The sequence below is a fragment of the Astyanax mexicanus genome, chromosome 24 (assembly GCF_023375975.1).
Source record: "Astyanax mexicanus isolate ESR-SI-001 chromosome 24, AstMex3_surface, whole genome shotgun sequence".
Lineage (NCBI taxonomy): Eukaryota > Metazoa > Chordata > Actinopteri > Characiformes > Acestrorhamphidae > Astyanax > Astyanax mexicanus.
Window position 1 is genome coordinate 12,321,036 of NC_064431.1, and position 22,625 is coordinate 12,343,660.

The following is a 22,625-nucleotide window of genomic DNA, read 5'->3' on the forward strand; positions in this document are numbered from 1 at the left end:
TTTCAAACCTAAATGGACAGAAGTCAGGAACCTTTGACCCTATTGACACAGAAATTGACATACATATATAGACTGATATTGTGATCTTGATTGCAAATTTTGAGCCAAATCAGATATTTTTTGCCTCTAATATGGCCAAAGAGCAACAGCCATTTTGTAGGCCATAAGCCTGTATTATCGCTTTTTTCAAACCTAAATGGTCAGAAGTCAGGAACCTTTGACCCTATCAACACACAAATTTACATACATGTATATACAGACCACTTGATCATGAGTACCAATTTGGAGCCCAATCGGACTTTTCCTTTCTTTGTAATAAATAGAAACACACTGATAGGGAATGTTCTGTCTTACTTATAGAGTGATAGATTTCCAGCAGGTTATATGTGGTCTCTTGCTGCGCTCTGGTGGTCATTTGGTGAAACAGCTACAGGTGAATTATTCTAAATTAAAGCTCTGCTGAACTTATTCAATCTTGCTTGTCTTGCTTAATTGAACATATTTATCCTTCTTGTTCATGCTGGTCAGCCGCCTGGGTCATTCTTGTTTATGCTCCACCCACTTAATTTTTTTTTTAACTTGCATAATATGCAAAACCTACTTTTGAGATCTTGTCCTTGGATGCTTGACCAATCATGACATGTTTGGTGTCAAACAGTTCAGCAGAGCTTACTCCTCAATAATTATTTAAAAAATCTTTACATTTATAAACAATATGGCCGCCATATGCAAATGAGTTCTACCATGGTGCAGTAAAATGTCTTTAACACTTATAACTTTTGAATGCTTAACCTGGCACTAATACCACTTCAGTCCTTTGATCATTACATGATTCTCAGATACCCTGTCAGTTTAAGTAGACATACACCCCCCCAGGGGGCGGGGCCAATGCTCGATAGCTGTTTCTCTAGAACCATACAAGCTATCAAGGTCATCCTAGCCAATTATCATCTATGGCCCATGCACTAATGGTACACCAAATGAAAATTTGATATGGACACTTTTGTGGTCACTATTAGCCAATCACATTCCAGCAAGCTTTTAACAGGCGGAATGTTAATCAGGTCAAAACTTATATACTATATACGGGTTATTTATATGCCCTTTTTATGCCTTGTGTTTTTTCAATTTAAGAACTGAATTTGTTTCACCAAATGCGCACTAGAGTGCAGTAAGACACCACATAAAACCTGATGAACACTACTGCTCAATTTATCAATGCTTTTCAACTAGTTTACTCACACCACTCATCTAGCATTGCCATTATGGTCTTTATGGTCACGCTGGTCACCCAGCTTGGTTATGCTGGCCATCCAGCTTGGTCATCCTGGCTATTCACATTGGTCATTATGGTCCTGCTGGTCATTCAGCTTTGTCCTCATAGTAATGGTGGTCTTCCAGCTTGGTCATACTGGCCAACCACCTTTGCCATGCTGGTCATCCAGTTTGGTCATTATGGTCTTCCAGCTTGGTCAATATGGTCAACAAGTTTGTCATCCAGATTAGTCATGCTGGTAATCTAGCTTGGTCTTCACGGTCATGCTGGTCATCCTCATCCAGTTTGGCGATGCCGGTCAACCGGCAACATGTTTTAAGCCTAACTGGCCTCCAGGGGTCTCTTTGCCTGTAACGCTCGAACCCCGTAAATCGCCGCTTGCGGCTATATTTATTATTATTATTATTCTTTTTCTCCTGTAAAAACAGTTGTGCAGCCTAAACCGTAAGTCATAGAGAAATGAAACTTGGTAGGTAGATGTAGGATCAGTGCTTCTCGGTGGACAACAAAAATAGCACCGATTGGTCAAGTGGTGGCGCTATAAACAAGGAAATTCATTTTTCACAATTTTCTCAATAACTCAAAAACCATAAGACCTACATTCAAAATTCTTTTTTTGATGGATTCCTTGGGTCAATACCAACAACTTTCCAATTTGGACCATGCACTTCCGTCTATATAGATTTTGTGCTAATTTGCATAATATGCAAAACCTACTTTTGCAAACTAGTCCTAGGAATTTTGACCAATCCTGGCATGTTTGGTATCAAAACACTCGTGAGAGCATGCGCTTCAATATTCATTAAGAAAAAGTTGAAATATGTAAACAATATGTCCGCCATATGCAAATTAGTCCTTCCGGATATATGCCCCATTCACTTCAAGAGGTAAATTTGGAGCACTGTTTCTCAGCAACCGTGCAACCTAGCAAGTTGAAACTTTGCATGCAGAATCTGTTCAGGTGGAGACACTGTAGTGACCTGCAAAGTGCTGAAACAATCCGCCCACTGGGGGGCGCTGTTCCAAAAAAACGAGTATATGTCAATTAGGGCTGCCACAAACGATTATTTTTATAGTCGACTAATCACCGATTATTTTTCATGATTAGTCGACTAATCGGATCATACGTTAATTGAATATAAAACACAGTTTATCACAATAGAATGCAGCTGCTATTATACAACCAACATTAGATTTCAGCTATATGCTAACTAAAAATAAAAACAATTAAAATCATAGTTCATTAAGCCTAATGAAATGAAATATGCAGCTTGTTGTAACAGACAATTATTTTACTGTTTAGCATAAAGTGTAAACAACTGTGTAAAATAAGGATAAGGCACTGGCATTTATGAAACATCTCAACCATGAGGTTGTTTGAACTATTATGAAAAAAAAGTATATTAATAAAAAATGCCTCTCTGTCCAGATATTGTGTACATTACCGTACACAGGGCAGCGGTCTGCACAGATCTGATTGGCAGAGGAGAGCGTTTGGTGATTTTACACCACACATGACTGATCTGTGAGTTTACTGCACCGAAAAGCACTGAAAACAGAAGCCACTGTCAGAATGAAATCCTTCTCTGTAGTTTATCGGTTTGGGACGGCATTTGTGACAACGTCTGGGTCCGGATCCGGATCGCGGTCCGCCTATTAGTGACCTCTGTTTTAAAGCTATCAAGATGAGTAAGTTAAGTACTAAGTTAACGCTCTGTTTACGCTAATTTTAGCAGCTAAATAGCAATTTAGCTTCTTCGTCATTTAATCAGCCACAACATACCTCCTTTTCAGGTGCTCGTGCATCGCGGTTGTGCTGCCGAGGAAGGCAAGTTCTTCATTGCAGATATTGCATTGCACGCGTTTCACTTTTATTTTCTTGGTGATCCCACACTTTTGAGTTCTGTAGCGGGGTAGCCATGAAACCAGAGCCTGTCTGTATAATGTCCTGAGATGTCGTCCACTACCTACCCCGGTTTCCACTACTGCGCATGTGCGTCCAGGACAGAAAGGCAGTCGCAGCAGTTTGGAGAGAAAAACAAAGAAAAAAAAAAACACGACTAATCGACTATTAAATTAGTCGTCGACTATTTTAATATCAAATCAAATCAAATCAAATCAAATTTATTTGTATAGCGCTTTTTACAACAGGTGTTGGCACAAAGCAGCTTTACAGAAACATGATTACAGGACAAAGAATCAGGCAAAACATTACATATAGAAAATACAAAATACAGAACCCCCAGTGAGCGCGGAGGCAAGGAAAAACTCCCTCAGAGCTGCAGGAGGAGGAAGAAACCTTGGGAGGACCAAGACTCACATTAAAGGGGGGACCATCCTACCACTGGTCAAACGGCTTTTAAATAGAAATTTAAAAAGTCTTTTATACATCTATATAGGTTTTATGTACTCAGGAGTGTAATAGCGCCACTAATGGCTTGGATGTAATCTGTAGTGGAGAGTAAGATGGTCGATGAGCAGCTGATCTGTGGTGGTGGTGGAGAAGAGCTGACTTCAGAAACTTCCATCAGTCTGGCCGGACAGGAGACGCGAGAGCCTGAGGGTCCAACATCGGTATCGGGTCAGACAGGTGGGCAGTCAGTAACTCGGAGGAAGGCAGAGAGATGGAATTAGTTTTGACTGGATTTATGCAAAACTGAGAATATTAAAACATTATCAGAGTGTGGCAAATGACTCCGGCAGAACTGAATAAAACAGCCTAACTAAAGGCAGAGAGCCAGAAGGTAACATAGACATGGAGGCACCCTGAAACACCAGCATCCACCCACTCCACCGTCCACAAACCTGAGTGACCGTGTGCAGTGGGAGAACAACAGCACCAGCATCTCAGTTTACCACAATTTCCTCTGTCCATGAACCCCTGAATCTGCAGCCTTATCTAAAGGGAAAAACATTAATTACCAAAAGCTAAACTAAACAAGTAAGTTTTCAGTCTAGACTTAAAGATTGAGACTGTGTCTGAGTCCCGAACATATTCGGGGAGATTATTCCAGAGTTGAGGCGCTTTATAAGAGAAAGCTCTTCCTCCTGCAGAGCTCCTCTGAATTTTAGGCACTACTAATAAACCAGCACCCTGAGATCTGAGTAATCGAGGTGGTTCATAACAGGAGATGAGGTCTTGTAAATACTCAGGAGCGAGTCCGTGTAGGGCTTTATACGTTAACAGGAGAATTTTATAGTCTATGCGGAATTTGACTGGAAGCCAGTGCAGTGCTGATAGTACTGGACTAATATGGTCAAATTTTCTAGTTTTAGTAAGGACCCTGGCTGCAGCATTTTGAACTAGCTGAAGTTTATTTAAGTTACTGCCGGAACATCCAGACAGTAGCGCATTACAATAATCTAGCCTTGAGGTAATAAAGGCATGTACTAATTTTTCTGCGTCATGCAATGATAGGGCATTTCTTAGCTTGGCGATGTTACGGAGGTGTAGAAAAGCTGTTCTAGTAACATTAGATATGTGTTTATCGAATGGTAGATCTGAATCTATGATAACTCCAAGGTTTTTAGCTGCTGAACCAGGGGTGGTTGAGAAGTCGGCCAGATTTAGCATTAAGTCTGATAATTTATTTCTAGCAGCTTTGGGGCCTAATAGGAGAACTTCTGTTTTATCACTATTTAATAGGAGAAAGTTGTGCGACATCCATGATTTTACATCTTCTACACAATCCTCGATTTTCTTTAATCTCACTCTGTCATCAGGTTTGGCTGATATGAAGAGCTGCGTGTCATCCGCATAACAATGAAAATTCACATTGTGTTTTCTAATAACTTTGCCCAGTGGGAGCATATATAATGTAAATAATAACGGTCCTAATATAGAGCCTTGTGGAATTCCATATCTTACCTTGGTATAACTGGAAGACATATCATTTATCCTCACAAACTGATAGCGATCGGTTAAGTACGATTTAAACCATGCTAAGGCAGTTCCGGTTACACCGACCATGTTCTCCAGTCTTTCTAAAAGGATAGTATGATCTATTGTATCAAAGGCTGCGCTCAGATCGAGAAGTACGAGTAAGGAAACACAGCCTTGGTCGGCGGCTATAAGTAGATCGTTTGTTATTCTAACTAAAGCTGTCTCAGTGCTATGATAAGGCCTAAATCCAGATTGAAATTTTTCATAGATCTGGTTTCTTTGCAGGTAAGAGCAAAGTTGTTGGGCTACAGCTTTTTCTAAAATCTTAGAAATAAACGGTAAGTTTGAAATAGGTCTATAGTTAGACAGTACACTAGGATCAAGATTTGGTTTCTTGATCAGAGGTTTAATTACAGCTGTTTTAAAGGCTTTGGGTACATGGCCCAGGGCGAGCGATGAGTTTACTATCATTAACAGAGGTTTAATTATATCTGGCAGTACCTGTTTTAGTAATTTTGTGGGAACTGCATCAAGTGTGCAGGTTGTGCTGTTTGAAGAGGAGATAATTTTCTCTAGTTCTAGCTGTGGAAGTGGGTTAAAGACTTCCAACCTAACTTCAGTAACAGAGTTTTGTTCTAGATCAGCCAGACCAGATGATAGAGAGGATGTAATATTTATCTGTTTAATTTTATCCCGAATGTTTTCAATTTTACTATTGAAGAAGTCCATAAAATCGTTGCTGGTGTAAATGGCTGGAATCTGAGGTTCAGTACCTGCCTGGTTTTTAGTTAATTTGGAAATAACACTAAAGAGAACTCTAGGATTATTTTTATTTATCTCGATCTGTGAGGCCAGATATGCTGAGCGGGCTTTATTAAGTTCTTTTCTATATTTAACAAGACTGTCTTTCCACGCAGAGTGAAACACTTCCAGTTTAGTTGATCGATATTTACGCTCTAAATTTCGTACTAACTGCTTTAAGGTACGAGTTTGATCATTGTACCACGGTGCGAGCTTTTTCTGTCTCTCTATTTTGTGTTTAAGGGGTGCTACAACATCTAAGGTAGAGCGAAAGGTATTTTCTAAACCTTCGGTTAGTTTGTCTAGTTCTACTGGGTCTACAGGAGAGTACATTAGAGTTGATAAGTCTGGAAGCTTATCTGTAAATTGTTGGGCTGTAAAAGGCGTAATTGAACGTTTTACAGAGTAGCTAGGGGATGTACGTATATTATGACTAAGATGTAATTTAAATGAAATAAGGTAATGATCTGAAATTGCGGAGGTTTGAGAACGAATATTCGGGTTATCTATGCTCACACCCAGGGTCAAAACTAAATCCAGAGTATGATTACAGTAATGAGTAGGTCCTGTTATATTTTGAATAATACCAACTGAGTCTAAAATCGATGTGAATGCCTTTTTTAATGGATCATCCAATTTTTCGAAATGAATGTTGAAGTCTCCAACTATAATCACTTTATCATTACTTACTGCTAAGTCTGTGACAAAATCACTAAATTCTTTTAAAAATTCTAAATAGGGCCCTGGTGGTCTGTAGATGTTAATTAAAGAAAATGCATTCTTTTTTGTAACTGGATTAATTATACTGGTGTAAAGAAGCTCAAAAGAAGTAAAATTTTCATAGTGTTTCTGATTGCTAACTAAGGTACTTTGGAAAAGTATGCAGACCCCACCTCCTCTACCGGACAATCTCGGATTGTGTATATAATTATAGCCTGCAGGGGTGGCTTCATTTAATGCTACATATTCATTTGGCCTAATCCAGGTTTCTGTCAGACACAGAACATCGAATTTCTGATCAGTTATCATTTCATTCACCAGAACTGCTTTTGAATTTAGAGATCTAATATTAAGTAAACCAATCTTTAGGCTTGAAATGTTAGTACTACAGTCTGGATATGATTGTTTAATATAAGTTAAGTTATTTAGATTTACTGTTTTAGTTTTTTGATGTTTTTGTTTGACTCGGGGGACAGACACAGTCTGAATACATTGGTATCTAGGTAACGTCTCTTTGCAGCTCGCAGACGGTCGGTTAAGCCTCTCTGTCTGCGGCCTGGTCCCGGCTCTGGATTGTCAGCAGCTTCTAATACTACTCTGCCGACTAACTAAAAGACTATGAGCTATGCTGCATGAAAGTAAGGCAGCACCCTCCCGCGTGGGGTGGACACCATCCCTACCTAAAAGACCAGGCTTGCCCTCAAAGTGTAGCCAGTTATCTATAAAGCCCACATGATTTTCTGCACACCACTTGGACATCCAGCCGTTCAGCGAAGAAAGCCTGCTGTAAGCTTCATCACCACGCCTCATTGGGATGGGGCCAGAGCAGATTACCTCCTCGGACAGCGTCTGGGCCTGTTTAATCACCTCTTTAATATTAGCCTTAGTTACTTCAGACTGCCGCAGACGAATATCATTGGCCCCTACATGAATTACTACCCTCGAATATCTCCTATTCCCTAACCTAAGGTTGCCACTAATGTCCGGTGCTCTGGCTCCCGGTAAACAAGTAACTGTTGCCGCTGGTGCCCCTAAAGGAGTAGCTAATTTCACGTGTCGGACGATAGAGTCTCCTATCACCAGAGTACCTTTAACAGGCTCCTCAGTTGGTGCTTCACTGAGCGGGGCAAACCTGTTTGACACGTGAACTGGGGGAGCGTGGTGTTCAGGTGGGCTGGCTGTGGCCTTTGCGGTAGCATTAGCCTTAGCCTTTCGACTATGCCGCCGAGACGTTACCCATTCGCCCCGCTGTGAGGGCTCTAAGGCCGGAGTCGAGGGGGTACTAACTCTCCCTGAGACACCCGGGGCTGCTAACAGTGAATCCTGCTGTCTATCCCTTATTAAACCCCGGACGTGCAGCTCTAACTTATTCACCTTATCCACCAAGGAGCTAACTATCTCACACTTAGTACAAATACCACTATTGTTACCAGTATCGGTGGATAAGGGATCTAAGCTATACATGCCACACTCTAAACAGGTGTAAACCTGAGCAGAAGCCATGGAGAAAAAAAGCACTCACCTTGTTTCAGTTGAAATTAGAAACTTACACAAACAAACTGCAGCAGCAAACAGCTAATCCAGCAAACCTGAGGAAAAAGTCTATAAAAGTAGACTGAGAGTGGATTAATAGGTGTGTAGAGCAAAGAGGAAGCAGACTAAAAGTGGATTAGTAAGTGTGAAGAGAGTAAAAGAGAAGAAAACAGAGAAAAGTGTAGAAGCTGAAGATTAAAGCAAGCTTTCAGCAGCAGAGCAGCACAGCAGCAAACCAGTCGACATAATCGTGACTAGTCGACTAATCGTGGCAGCCCTAATGTCAATCATGCTGTACTATTTTGACATCTAATTGTTTTTGCCATATTTAGTACAGTGGCTCTGACAAATTTCTCAATACAACTATGTTTAAAAAGTGCTTTGTTCATTCATAATTGCTAATTGTTTGAAAATAGCTATATTGAAACTACTCTCTGGATATTTGGCCTATCACCTCCATTTCAGTCTTGCTGCACACTGTAGAGTCTCTAGGTAAATGTTCATTAAAAACATTTGTGAAAATTTCACATACAATACTCTCCAGGCATCAAGCAATCTGTGCGTCCTTGGAATTTCTAACCTAAATTGCTGTAACTCTGCAGTATTTGCTGTAATCTCACAATGTTAAAGACCTCTGTACAATATCACTCTGATGAAGCGCCATTTAATACAGAACTAGATTAAGAATAACTTGACATTACATGTCATATCAGAACATTCACTCCTTTGTGCCTCTTCTCAACATTAATAACAGGTGAAAGACTTTTGATCATTTTAAATGTGACAGAATGTCTCCAATTGTGTTAGACCTTCTTACACATCACCATCCTATGCTCTAGTAGGCACCATTGTGCTAGTTGGTGCTTGATGAAGCGCCATTTAATTCAGAACTAGATTTATAATAACTTCGTAATTACATGTCATATCAGAACATTCACTCCTTTGTGTTAATTTAAACTTGTTTGGTCAAACATTTCAGCTTGTTCTGCAAAGGTTCAAAGGTCAATCTGAATACCACTTTGTGAACATTCTGGTTGAAGCCACCTGATCAATACCAATAACATGTAGACACCTTTTGACTAGTTCTAACTCACTTAATGAATATCCTACAAAGTTCACTAGATTTACATGTGAATTTAAGCACTGATCAGGTTGAAAGGCCTCTGCTCAACATTAATAACAGGTGAAAAACTTGATAATTTCTAAATGTGACAGGGCATCTCCAATCATATTAGACCTTCTTACACATCACCATTCAATGCTCCAGTAGGCACCATTGTGCAAGTTGGTGCTTGAACCCGATGATTGCCGCTTGCGGCTATATTTTATTATTATTATTATTATTATTCTTATTATTATTATTATATATATATTTTTTTATCATTCAGTTCACCTTACAGGATATAGCACTTAATTATAACACAAGTTAACAATCGGTCCGGACCCTGGCCTGTCGAGTTTTCTCTAACTGGACCATACTGAATTCTAATTAAATACCATAGATGATGCTTCTGCTACTTTTAAGTTGTAAGTCTGGCTGCATTTTGGCTCCAATGGAAACAATAAACGGTAACAGAGTGACCAACAAGACACAAACCATATGTAAATACTGTACGTAAATCCTACACGTGACTGTTTCATAGGCAGTTGTACTAATCCCTTAACTCTGTACCGTATTAAAAAAATTGTTCTGTCTCTGTTTGCACTTCAAGCATAGTCTTAATATGACTGGTTATGGTTATGCATAGTTAAATTACAAGAGATTTAAGAGAGAAAAAAAAACAGGCTTAATATGACTGGTTGTGGTTTGCACTTATTGTTTGCACTTATTGTTTGCACTATTTAAGACCTAGAAAAGTTTTATTTTTATTTTTTATTCTTATTCTTGTTTCTATTTCTTATAGAATCAATGTGTGAGAGAAACGCGTTATATGATTTTGTCAAATTAAACTCTAGTTCCTATGCCAATGGTTGCGCCTCCTGCAGTACTGGAGTGCCCAAATGCATTACCCAGAACAAGTATATGTGAGCCTATAAGCCAGCAAAGGTGGGTTTGAATGTGCGCAACCCCGCAAGCTTTTTTCTGAAGCCTATGCCAAAGGGACAAATGGACCAGCATGGGAAAGTAACAGCTGGCAGGTGTCCAGAGACTAGAGGGGGTAACATATGGAGAAGATGAGTGTATAGAATTACCCAACAGATCAGAGTAGGTGGTTGTGTATGTTACAGGCGTAAGTCATAAAGCATACAGGAATGTAAATGTGCAGTCATTATGATTCTCCTCTGACATTATCTCACATGCTTAATAATCACAGGTTATCTGATTACGAATCGCACCAGAGAAGTACTGCCTCTTTTAAGAAGCCTACTTTCAGAATGACAGTTTTTGTTGCTTGTTTACAGCTACTTGTGACTGAAATAACTGGTAATTAGCAAGGTAGGCAAGCCTTTAATTGGTGGTGTCACTTTTGTTGAAGGGAGAGAATATTTAATTGGTTTATGTATAATAGTTGTGCCATGTCACATCTCTGGGTGAGTATATACCCTTTTTTATTTTATTTTATTTTTTTAGAGACGGCTGATATTCGACATAACTCAACAGTAAAACAAAAATATACCTCTCTTTAGTGTGGCTATCTGTGTCTAGAATTGTTGTTCCAACCCTTCAGAGCCCCGTTTATTAGCATCACAGCTAACCCTGCTGAACCTGGGTTTTTATATATATAGTGATATAATGAAGGAAATTGACAAATCCTGCACCTAACAGCTGGGGTTATGCATAGAGCTCAGTCAGGATCTACTACCAACAATAGCCAAAACCACCACAATCTGATACTGGCTTGACAAGGATCCAGAAGCACAGCCTAACACTATGTTCATGGTCCATTGCCTCAACTGCCAAGTATCCAGACCTACCGAAAAAATAACCAATGAACAAACAGAATCGCTCCTTGGTCTATGCTCACTTCCTTTAACTATGGCAACAACACACTAACCACAGCACCCTACCTAAGCACAATCACACACAATAAATGACATTATAAGTTGCGTGAGCAGAACACAGCAACCACTACCATCTGATACAGGCTCGACAAGAATCCAGAAGCATAGCGAACTATGTTCATGGTCCGTGCCTCAACTGCCAAGTACTCAGACGTCTGCAAAAATTAATGAGACAAATTACTACAAGAACAGCAGGACCACACCAATCCCTTTCATCCGAACTCTAAACACCAACTTCAGTGAAAGCTCTTCTCAGGGGTCATCAGGTAGGCACCTTCCTTCGTCAGTGTTTCGCTGAATTAAGCCCACAACACCTCCAGAAGGCTCAACAGTGAAGTCTGGCGTCCCAGACCCACCCCCCTCCAAGCCTGCTGTTGAAGCACAAACTCATTCCCTTCCCCACGTAGCCTCAGCCCTTCTGAACCACGACCACTGACTAGATCTTTCAGCTACATCTGACAACATATATATATATATATATATATATATATATATATATATATATATATATATATATATATATATATATACACAGTGAGTCCAAGAAGTATTTGATCCCTTGCTGATTTTCTTCGTTGGCCCACTAATAAAGACATGATCATTCTATACTTTTAATGGTAGATGTATTCTTACATGGAGAGACAGAATATTAAAAAGAAAATCCAGAAAATAAATCTAAGGAATATATATTAATTGATTTGTATTTCATGGAGTGAAATAAGTATTTGATCCCTTAGTATTCATTAGCAGTTCTGGCTTTTACAGACCAGTTAGACACTCCCAATCAACTTGTTACCTGACCTGAAGCCACCTGTTCTCACTAATCACTTGTGTGAAAAACACCTGTCCACAGAATCAGACAGATCACACAGATTTCAAGTCTCCAACATGGGTAAAACCAAAGAGCTGTCACAGGACCTCAGAGTCAGAATTGTTGACCTTCACAAAGCTGGAATGGGCTACAAAAAGATTAGTAAGGTGTTGGATGTGAAAGTAACAACTATTGGTGCAATTATCAGAAAGTTTAAAGAGTATAACATGACAATCAACAGACCTCGGCCCGGTGCTCCAAAGAAGATTTCGCCTCGTGGGGTGGCAATGATGCTGAGAACGGTCAGAAATCGTCCTGCAACCACTCGGCAGGAGTTAGCAAATGACCTGAAGGCAGCTGGGATCACAGTTTGCAAGGAAACAATTGGCAACACTTTGCGCAACAATGGATTCACATCCTGCAGTGCCCGAAAGGTACCCCTGCTGAAGAGAGCACATGTGGAGGCGCGCCTCAAGTATGCCAATGATCATTTGAAAGATGAACCAAGTTATTGGGAGAAGGTTTTGTGGTCAGACGAGACCAAAATTGAACTTTTTGGCCTCAACTCCACCCGCCATGTGTGGAGGAAGAAAAATGCTGCCTATGACCCCAAGAACACTGTGCCCACCGTCAAGCATGGAGGTGGAAGCATAATGTTTTGGGGGTGTTTCTCTGCCAAGGGTACAGGGCTACTTCACCGCATCACTGGGAAGATGGATGGAGCCATGTACCGCACAATCCTGAGGGACAACCTCCTCCCCTCTGCCAGGGATCTGAAAATGGGCCGTGGTTGGGTCTTCCAACATGATAACGACCCTAAACATACAGCAAAGGCAACAAAGGATTGGCTCAAGAAAAATCACATTAAGGTCATGGAGTGGCCCAGCCAGTCGCCAGACCTCAATCCGATCGAAAATCTATGGAGGGAGCTGAAGGTCAGAGTTGCCAAGCGACAGCCCACCAACCTTCATGATTTAGAGAGGATCTGCAAAGAAGAGTGGGCCAAAATTTCCCCTGGTGTGTGTGCTAAACTTGTGGTTAACTACAACAAACGTCTCACCGCTGTGCTTGCAAACAAAGGCTTTGCCACTAAGTATTGAGTGTGTTTGGCAAGAGGGATCAAATACTTATTTTCCTCATTGAAATACAAATTAATTAAAATATTTTCTTTAAAATTATATTCTGGATTTTTGTCTTGATGTTCTGTCTCTCCATGTTAGAATATATCTACCATTAAAAGTGCAGAAGGATAGTGTCTTTATTAGTGGGCCAACGAAGAAAATCATCAAGGGATCAAATACTTCTTGGACTCACTGTGTATATATATATATATATGTGTATATATATATATATATATATATATATATATATATATATATATATATATATAATGTATATGCACATATATTTCTGATTATTTCTCATTTTCTCCCAATTTGGCTATCCAATTGTCGCACCTGCGACCTGCGCCTCCAATGACTTGTGAAGTCAGTGACTCCTTTTTTTGAGCTACTGCTGATGAATCATTGCCTGAGCAGCTAGCGCGCTCAGAGGAAAGCGCTTACGACAGGAAAACGAGCTTACATCAGCTCACAGATGCCTCGTGTCACCCGGCGCCACCTTTAAGCGTGATGGGGAGAGAGCGCCGTCTACCCACCCGGAGGGAGCAGGGCCAATTGTGGTCTGGCCGCCGGCAGCTGATTGCAAAGTGCCAGCGCATTAGACTGCTGGCCCCCCCCCCTTCAGACTTCCAAACTTTCAAATGTTAAATATTTTTTAGTAGAAAAATATTTACTTTCCTCTGATAATTTAATCCTACACTCTGCCATCTTGCATGCACAGTGCTGTCTGGACAGTATTTGTCTTGTCTCGTTGGGAGGGGCCAAGTTTTCACAGGACAAGGCTAACCTGCAACACCTTTTAAGTGGCTTTTTCAAAAAACAGCAGTTGAACTGGGTTTATCCTACACAAGTAAACACTCCGTTATACAATGTGTTCAATGTTTTTTTTTGAGTTGAACAAACACAATTTGTTACAATGTAAAATGATTATTTTATACTGACCAGATGAATACATTTTTAGTTTATATAAATACGGGCTGAGCTGCTAGCTTAGACTAAGCAGTGGGACGTGAACTACGGGTGGCAGTGTTTATTTTTTCTGTAATGTGATTGAATCTTCCCTGAATCAGCCCTTTTACAAAACTGAATAAAGTTTGTCTGTTTTCACTGGTTCAATCATTTTCAACTGATAGCCACTTTATGCAAAAAAAACAAAACAAAAAAACAGTTCAAATACTTTAAGCAGACTGGTGCCATCCACTGCAGACATAGAAGATGTCTGCTCCCAGTGCTGACAGCATGGTGATAAATGCTTGTCTGGCACTGGCCTGCGTGGCTGTTTGGTTAGGAGGAGCTCCTGCACGGTGAAATGCTGAGCAACTTAAAACTGTTTTTATTCCATCAAAACACAAAAAGCAGCAAATAGCAAATTATTTGTAAATCTACATTGAATTATGTAATTTAGCCTTATTTCAAAGGTAGTTCCTGTTTGTGAAAACAAACCTGTGATAATGAGCCCATCACACAAATTAGCCCAAAATTGTTCCTGTGTGCAGTGCAGTCCATTTATTCTCAGAAACATAGTGGAAAACTCACACACAAATGTTTAATCCTTTGCCTTTTCTGTCTGCAGACACCTGAAGCATTTATGCATCCCATCTTTGGATGGGTACCATGAATTGTGAAGAGCCGGGTATGGAGAGGGCAGTTCTCTCCTGGTCCAGATTTGCTTCCGCTGGCCAAACTGCCCTCATCGAGGCCCTGAAGGTGTTCAATCCCATATCCAAGGATCTATCGGAAACTGAGAGACAAATGGTGTCTTTTCTTCAGGAGTTAAAAGATGAAGGCCACAAACCTGTGGTCCTAAGGAGCAAAGATGTATATGGATACCGGTCTTGTACGACACGCCTGGTGTCTTCAGAGATTGGGACTAGGATCCAGAGAGTGCAGAAACCTTGCAAAAAGCGAGGCCGGAAGCAGGCAACGAGGAACAAGGACAGTGGTTACATATATCTGACTACAGAAGCCAAGGCCATCCTACAGAACCAACCCAGGATTCTACTGACCAATCTCTCAATGGACCGTCTGAAGCAGACTGTTCTATCAAAACCAACAGTGCCGTCTGAAACAACTTCTGTACAAGCACAGCAGTGCCTGAAATTAACAAACATAAAAGGCCTCACTGGGGGTCATACTGCGAGATTGCAGATTCACTTCGGTGTGGACTCGCAAAGCACAGTCAGTCCCAGCATTCAGTGCCCACTGCCGCTCTCTGGGATCCCGTGTTCTCCTTCAGAAAACGGCGCTCGGATGACCAGCGTAGTAGCCTTGGATAATAAACGAGTTTTGTCCTGTCCGGTCAAAGTGGACGACGCCCTCATCGGAGACTCTGCCCCATTTGTGTATCAGAACGGCATAAGCCTGAAAGAGGGCACCAGAAAGGTCCCACTGACGTCGGGAGAACCAGACATGATAAACATGAGCAACGGCTTGAGCTGTGCGGACACTGATTCGGCGAGGAGACTAAACGCCCAAGGTTTAGGTTGGTCTCAGCCTGCGCTCGTAACGAACGGTCAAGATGTGTCTAGACTGAATGAAAATGGGGTTCAGTGGAAAGTCATCAAAGTGGACGAGTCTGTCACCGACGAGGAGGTGAGGAAAGAGGCTCAGAAAATCTTGAGAGTTAATTTATCTCCTGTTATACAGATTCAGCCACTAGTAGACTCTGTGTAGGTGAGATTTACCCAAAGGGACTTTTGTGTCCATCACGGATCATATAAACTTTGTAGTTCTAAAATTACAGTCTGTAATATTTCTGTTTCTCTGCATACTTGGTTATCCTTCTTTTTATAATGTTCTTCAATGATGAGGACCCTACCCTTAGCTGGTCATTTTAAAGGCCAAGTTATACTGCACACTTAGCCGCAGACCCTTAGCCCAACACACCTCCAAAAAATCAAACTATGAGTAGGAGCAGTTGTGATTTGTCCACTGTGTTGCACACCCATTCCCTTCTTTTGTGGTTTAAATTCCATAGCAACACAGAGGTGTGGACACATGAACGCAGAAACATAAACATGCACAGCTGCATAGGGCTCTCGGGCAGGCTATGTTGGAGGCGACGTGTTGACGTTGAGCAATATGTGTTGTGCTGGTATTACAAGCATTTTTAAACAGGGCCTAAAGTAGAAGGAGGCCAAATGGATATAGTAGGATAGAGGAGAAAAGAAGGGAAAGAAGGACATGAGGTTCGAAGTAGTTAGGTAGATTGTAAGAGCAATTATACTTTAGTGTTTAAAAACACCAGCAGCATTGCTGTGTCCGATTCACTCCAATCAGTACAACACACTAACCACCATGCCGTGCCACTGCTGGATTTGGAATCACCCACCACCCAAATAATAGCTGCTCTGTCCATTGAAGAACAGGGTGAAAGGAGAACAGTAATAAAATATGCAGAGAAACTGAGAAGGAACTAGTCTGTAATTATAAAACTTCAAAGTGTTCTATGGGATAAGGGTAACTGAAAATGGGTAATTAATGGGTATATAAAGTGTATCAGTATAATAGTTGTTGTTTTTTCTTATACTGAAATGTAAACTAGAAAAATGGAATAGGCCACTGAAGTCGTGTCGTCATTTTGTAGTCTGCGCCATGTTGTTTATGCCCATATTTGGGGTTCCGTGTCAAAGAGGTTCAGGTCTATGGAAAATTTGAATGGCTTTTCAAAAACTGGCCTCTATCACAGTCTGTGTACATTTACCTCCTAAATATCACTGAATCAAATCAAATCAAATTTATTTGTATAGCGCTTTTTACAACTGGTGTTGGCACAAAGCAGCTTTACAGAAACATGATTACAGGACAAAGAGTCAGGCAAAAGATTAAACATAGAAAATACATAATACAGAACCCCCAGTGAGCATGGAGGCAAGGAAAAACTCCCTCAGAGCTGCAGGAGGAGGAAGAAACCTTGGGAGGAACAAGACTCACATTAAAGGGGGGACCATCCTACCACTGGTCAAATGGCTTTTAAATTAATTTTAAAAAGTCTTTCATACATCCACATAGGTTTTATATATTCAGGTGTATAGCAGCTCCACTAATGGCTTATAGAGTAAGATGGATGATGAGCAGCTGATCTGTGGTGGTGGTGGTTGGAGAAGAGCTGACTTCAGAAACTTCCAGTCTGGCCAGACGGGGGAGATGAGAGCCTGAGGGTCCAACATCCATCGGTATCGGGTCAGACAGGTGGGCAGTCAGTAACTCGGAGGAAGGCAGAGAGATGGAATTAGTTTTGACTGGATTTATGTAAAACAGAGAATATAAAACATTATCAGAGTGTGGCTAATGACTTCGGCAGATCTAAATAAAACAGCCTAACTAAAGGCAGAGAGCCAGAAGGTAACATAGACATGGAGGCTCCCTGAAACACTGGGATCCACCCACTCCACCGTCCACAAACCTGAGTGACCGTGTGCAGTGGGAGAACAGCAGCACCAGCATCTCAGTTTACCACAATTCCCTCTGTCCATGAACCCCTGAATCTGCAGCCTTATCTAAAGGGAAAAACATTAATTACCAAAAGCTAAACTAAACAAGTAAGTTTTCAGTCTAGACTTAAAGATTGAGACTGTCTGAGTCCCGAACATATTCGGGGAGATTATTCCAGAGTTGAGGCGCTTTATAAGAGAAAGCTCTTCCTCCTGCAGAGCTCCTCTGAATTTTAGGAACTACTAATAAACCAGCACCCTGAGATCTAAGTAATCGCGGTGGTTCATAACAGGAGATGAGGTCTCGTAAATACTCAGGAGCGAGCCCGTGTAGGGCTTTATACATTTACAGGAGAATTTTATAGTCTATGCGGAATTTGACTGGAAGCCAATGCAGTGCTGATAGGACTGGACTAATATGCTCAAATTTTCTAGTTTTAGTTAGGACCCTGGCTGCAGCATTTTGAACTAGCTGAAGTTTATTTAAGTTACTGCCGGAACATCCAGACAGTAGCGCATTACAATAATCTAGCCTTGAGGTAATGAAGGCATGGACTAATTTTTCTGCGTCATGCAGTGATAGGGCATTTCTTAGCTTGGCGATGTTACGTAGGTGTAGAAAAGCTGTTCTAGTAACATTAGATATGTGTTTATCGAATGCTAGATCTGAATCTATAATAACTCCAAGGTTTTTAGCTGCTGAACCAGGTGTGGCTGAGAAGTCAGCCAGATTTAGCATTAAGTCTGATAATTTATTTCTAGCAGCTTTGGGGCCTAATAGGAGAACTTCTGTTTTATCACTATTTAATAGGAGGAAGTTGTGTGACATCCATGATTTTACATCTTCTACACAATCCTCGATTTTCTTTAATCTCACTCTGTCATCAGGTTTGGCTGATATGAAGAGCTGAGTGTCATCCGCATAACAATAAAAATCTACGTCATGTTTTCTAATAACTTTGCCCAGTGGGAGCATATATAATGTAAATAATAACGGTCCTAATATAGAGCCTTGTGGAATTCCATATCTTACCTTGGTATAACTGGAAGACGTATCATTTAACCTCACAAACTGTTAGCGATCGGTTAAGTACGATTTAAACCATGATAAGGCAGTTCCGGTTACACCGACCATGTTCTCTTAGTCTTTCTAAAAGGATAGTATGATCTATTGTATCAAAGGCTGCGCTCAGATCGAGAAGTACGAGTGGAGAAACACAACCTTGGTCGGCGGCCTTAAGTAGATCGTTTGTTATTCTAACTAAAGCTGTCTCAGTGCTATGATAAGGCCTAAATCCAGATTGAAATTTTTCATAGATTTGGTTTCTTTGCAGGTAAGAGCAAAGTTGTTGGGCTACAGCTTTTTCTAAAATCTTAGAAATAAATGGTAAGTTTGAAATAGGCCTATAGTTAGACAGTACAGTAGGATCAAGATTTGGTTTCTTGATCAGAGGTTTAATTACAGCTGTTTTAAAGGCTTTGGGTACATGGCCTAGGGTGAGTGATGTGTTTACTATCATTAACAGAGGTTTAATTATATCTGGCAGTACCTGTTTTAGTAATTTTGTGGGAACAGCATCAAGTGTGCAGGTTGTGCTGTTTGAAGAGGAGATAATTTTCTCTAGTTCTAGCTGTGGAAGTGGGTTAAAGACTTCCAACCTAACTTCAGTAACAGGGTTTTGTTCTAGATCAGCCAGACCAGATGACAGAGAGGATGTAATATTTATCTGTTTAATTTTATCCCGAATGTTTTCAATTTTACTATCGAAGAAGTCCATAAAATCGTTGCTGGTGTGAATGGCTGGAATCTGAGGTTCAGTACCTGCCTGGTTTTTAGTTAATTTGGAAATAACACTAAAGAGAACTCTAGGATTATTTTTATTTATCTCGATCTGTGAGGCCAGATACGCTGAGCCTATATTTTACAAGACTGTCTTTCCACGCAGAGTGAAACACTTCCAGTTTAGTTGATCGATATTTACGCTCAAAATTTCGTACTAACTGCTTTAAGTTACGAGTTTGATCATTGTACCACGGTGCGGGCTTTTTCTGTCTCTCTATTTTATGTTTAAGGGGTGCTACAACATCTAAGGTAGAGCGAAAGGTATTTTCTAAACTTTCGGTTAGTTTGTCTAGTTCTACTGGGTCTATAGGAGAATATATTAGAGTTGATAAGTCTGGAAGCTTACCTGTAAATTGTTGGGCTGTAAAAGGCGTAATTGAACGTTTTACAGAGTAGCTAGGGGATGTACATATATTATGACTGAGATGTAATTTAAATGAAATAAGGTAATGATCTGAAATTGCGGAGGTTTGAGAACGAATATTCGGGTTATCTATGCTCACACCCAGGGTCAAAACTAAATCCAGAGTATGATTACAGTAATGAGTAGGTCCTGTTATATTTTGAATAATACCAACTGAGTCTAAAATCGATGTGAATGCCTTTTTTAATGGATCATCCAATTTTTCGAAATGAATGTTGAAGTCTCCAACTATAATCACTTTATCATTACTTACTGCTAAGTCTGTGCCAAAATCACTAAATTCTTTTAAAAATTCTAAATAGGGCCCTGGTGGTCTGTAGATGTTAATTAAAGAAAATGCATTCTTTTTTGTAACTGGATTAATTATACTGGTGTAAAGAAGCTCAAAAGAAGTAAAATTATCATAGTGTTTCTGATTGCTAACTAAGGTACTTTGGAAAAGTATGCAGACCCCACCTCCTCTACCGGACAATCTCGGATTGTGTATATAATTATAGCCTGCAGGGGTGGCTTCATTTAATGCTACATATTCATTTGGCCTAATCCAGGTTTCTGTCAGACACAGAACATCGAATTTCTGATCAGTTATCATTTCATTCACAAGAACTGCTTTTGAATTTAGAGATCTAATATTAAGTAAACCAATCTTTAGGTTTGAAGTGTTAGTACTACAGTCTGGATATGATTGTTTAATATAAGTTAAGTTATTTAGATTTACTGTTTTAGTTTTTTGATGTTTTTGTTTGACTCGGGGGACAGACACAGTCTGAATACATTGGTATCTAGGTAACGTCTCTTTGCAGCTCGCAGACGGTCGGTTAAGCCTCTCTGTCTGCGGCCTTTGAATTTTTTGAGAACGTTTAGGGTAGTAATTAGAAAAATGCTAGCTTTAAGATAATGCTTAACTGACGTCACAGCACAGCGACACAGAATAGCAGCGGACTCAAATCTGCAGTACACCAGCCAATTCCGGCCGGATCCGTTTTGAATTATTATTCTTTTTCACAGAGGATCATTACAGTATTTAAAGGGGTGAAAACAATTTGTATCTGGTCGTGTTTTGCAGTGTAGCTTCTAGGGGTGTCACGATTTCGATATTTCATGGAAATCGATCGAAATTTTGTCATGGTCTCGAGCATCAAAGTCAAAAAGAGGATCGACGATCCCTCCCGCAAATGGCGCAGCACACTGTAGCTCAGAGAGCAGCCCTTTCTCCAGAGAATGTGGACATTCTCATCTTCTTAAAGAAAAACTTGAAAATACAAAAATAACAGTTTTTTGGTATCGCCTCAAATATGTTAATAGTTTTGGTACCTTTTGTACCTTTGGTACTTTCTCTCAGATAAAGTTAATATATCTTTGTTAAAGAAAATTTATTTTTCCTGTTTAACTGTTATAATAGGATACAGTTCAGTGTGTTAAGGCTCTAATTGTTCTATAATTTTTTACATGACTGTTACTGTATTTTTATTATTATTTATTTTGTTATGTTGCACATTTCTGTTTTAATAGTGCACACTGCTGCCACCAAAAAAAGCCACTAGATGGCATTACATATATATCTTAATTCAATTATTTTAATTTGACAATTAGTGCCTAATGTGGTGTATTACAGATCACTTGTATTACTTTGCATCACTTATATCAAGCCCACCTTTTTAAATAAGATATTGTAAATTTGATGAATCAAACCAATGACTGACCATAGACTAATCTAAAACTGGCATAGGCATCTCTGCTGTAAAAAAAAAAGAAAAAAAGAAAATCGAATCGTGACCCTAAAATCAAAAATAAAATTGAATCGTGAGCTTTTATAAGGCAGTTCAGGAGCAGCACTTCCCCGCCGGTTTAGTATTTATTTAAGGTCATTAGTTTATACTAATTACAGCACACCTGATCCAAATAATCAACTAACAACTAACTAATCAACTAACTATTTGCTCTTGCTGAGATGACAGCAGGGAAACTAGCTGGACAGTGGTACTCCAGAACCACAGAGCTAACCCAGCTAACTGAAGAACCATAGAGTCTAAAATCCTTAATTCAAAAAGGCTTAATGATTTTTTTTCCCCACTGAAACCAATTATAAGGACAAATCTTAATGTGGCTTAATGAACTAAAATGACAAGTTAAAAAACACCAAACATTTATTTCACTGCAAGACTAAAGAATAAAGTAAATGGTAAAACATGTTAGTGTTTAAAGCTGGTTCTGGGGTAACACTGCTGCAGGGTAAGTGTTTTCTTTTTTTAACACGCTCAGCTCTCCTCAGTGAGGGCAGTTAGTTCATTAGTTGGATTGGCTGGGTGTAATATGCTGTAAACCTGCAGTAGGAGTTTGCTGGTGTTGAACCGAAAAGAGTCCCCTGCCGATCTCTGCAGCTGCGCTGGGACGTCAGTTCATTCCGCTGTAGCATGTAGAGAATCCAGTGATGATTAGGACTAAAATGTACACTGAATAAAACGTACAGGGTTCAGAACATATTTATTTACTAAAGAATGTGATAGAGGCCAGTTTTTGAAAAGCTAATTTATTTTCCTCAAAGAGAAAAAAGACGCAGAAGCCATACGAGGACTACAGAATGACGCACAACTTCAGGGGTCTATGATTTGAGGGAGTCAACAAATGTAAAAAAATAAAACACTTGCTAGTGTACTACTGTTTGAGGAGACAATATATTATACTGTATAAAATTATATATAATTTTAGGTTGTTCCAATTTTATGTTTTTGTATATTTTGTATACATAAATTTATTTTTGTTATATTTTAAACAAA

General features: G+C 39.9%; 1 protein-coding gene across 3 annotated transcripts in view; it reads left to right on the top strand.

Annotated features, from left to right (window-relative positions):
- ccdc71 (coiled-coil domain containing 71) overlaps positions 1-22,625 on the top strand; it is a 49,308-nt gene that overhangs the window by 24,365 nt on the left and 2,318 nt on the right. For 2 of the 3 annotated variants that reach the window (XM_007229596.4, XM_007229597.4), the window contains exon 2: positions 14,722-15,836. In XM_007229596.4, the coding sequence (XP_007229658.1) occupies positions 14,754-15,821 (1,068 nt within the window). In that variant the 5' untranslated portion in view covers positions 14,722-14,753 and the 3' untranslated portion in view covers positions 15,822-15,836. Of the gene's footprint in view, positions 1-14,721; positions 15,837-22,625 lie in introns of those variants that run through there. The other variant, XM_022664047.2, reaches the window with a different exon arrangement.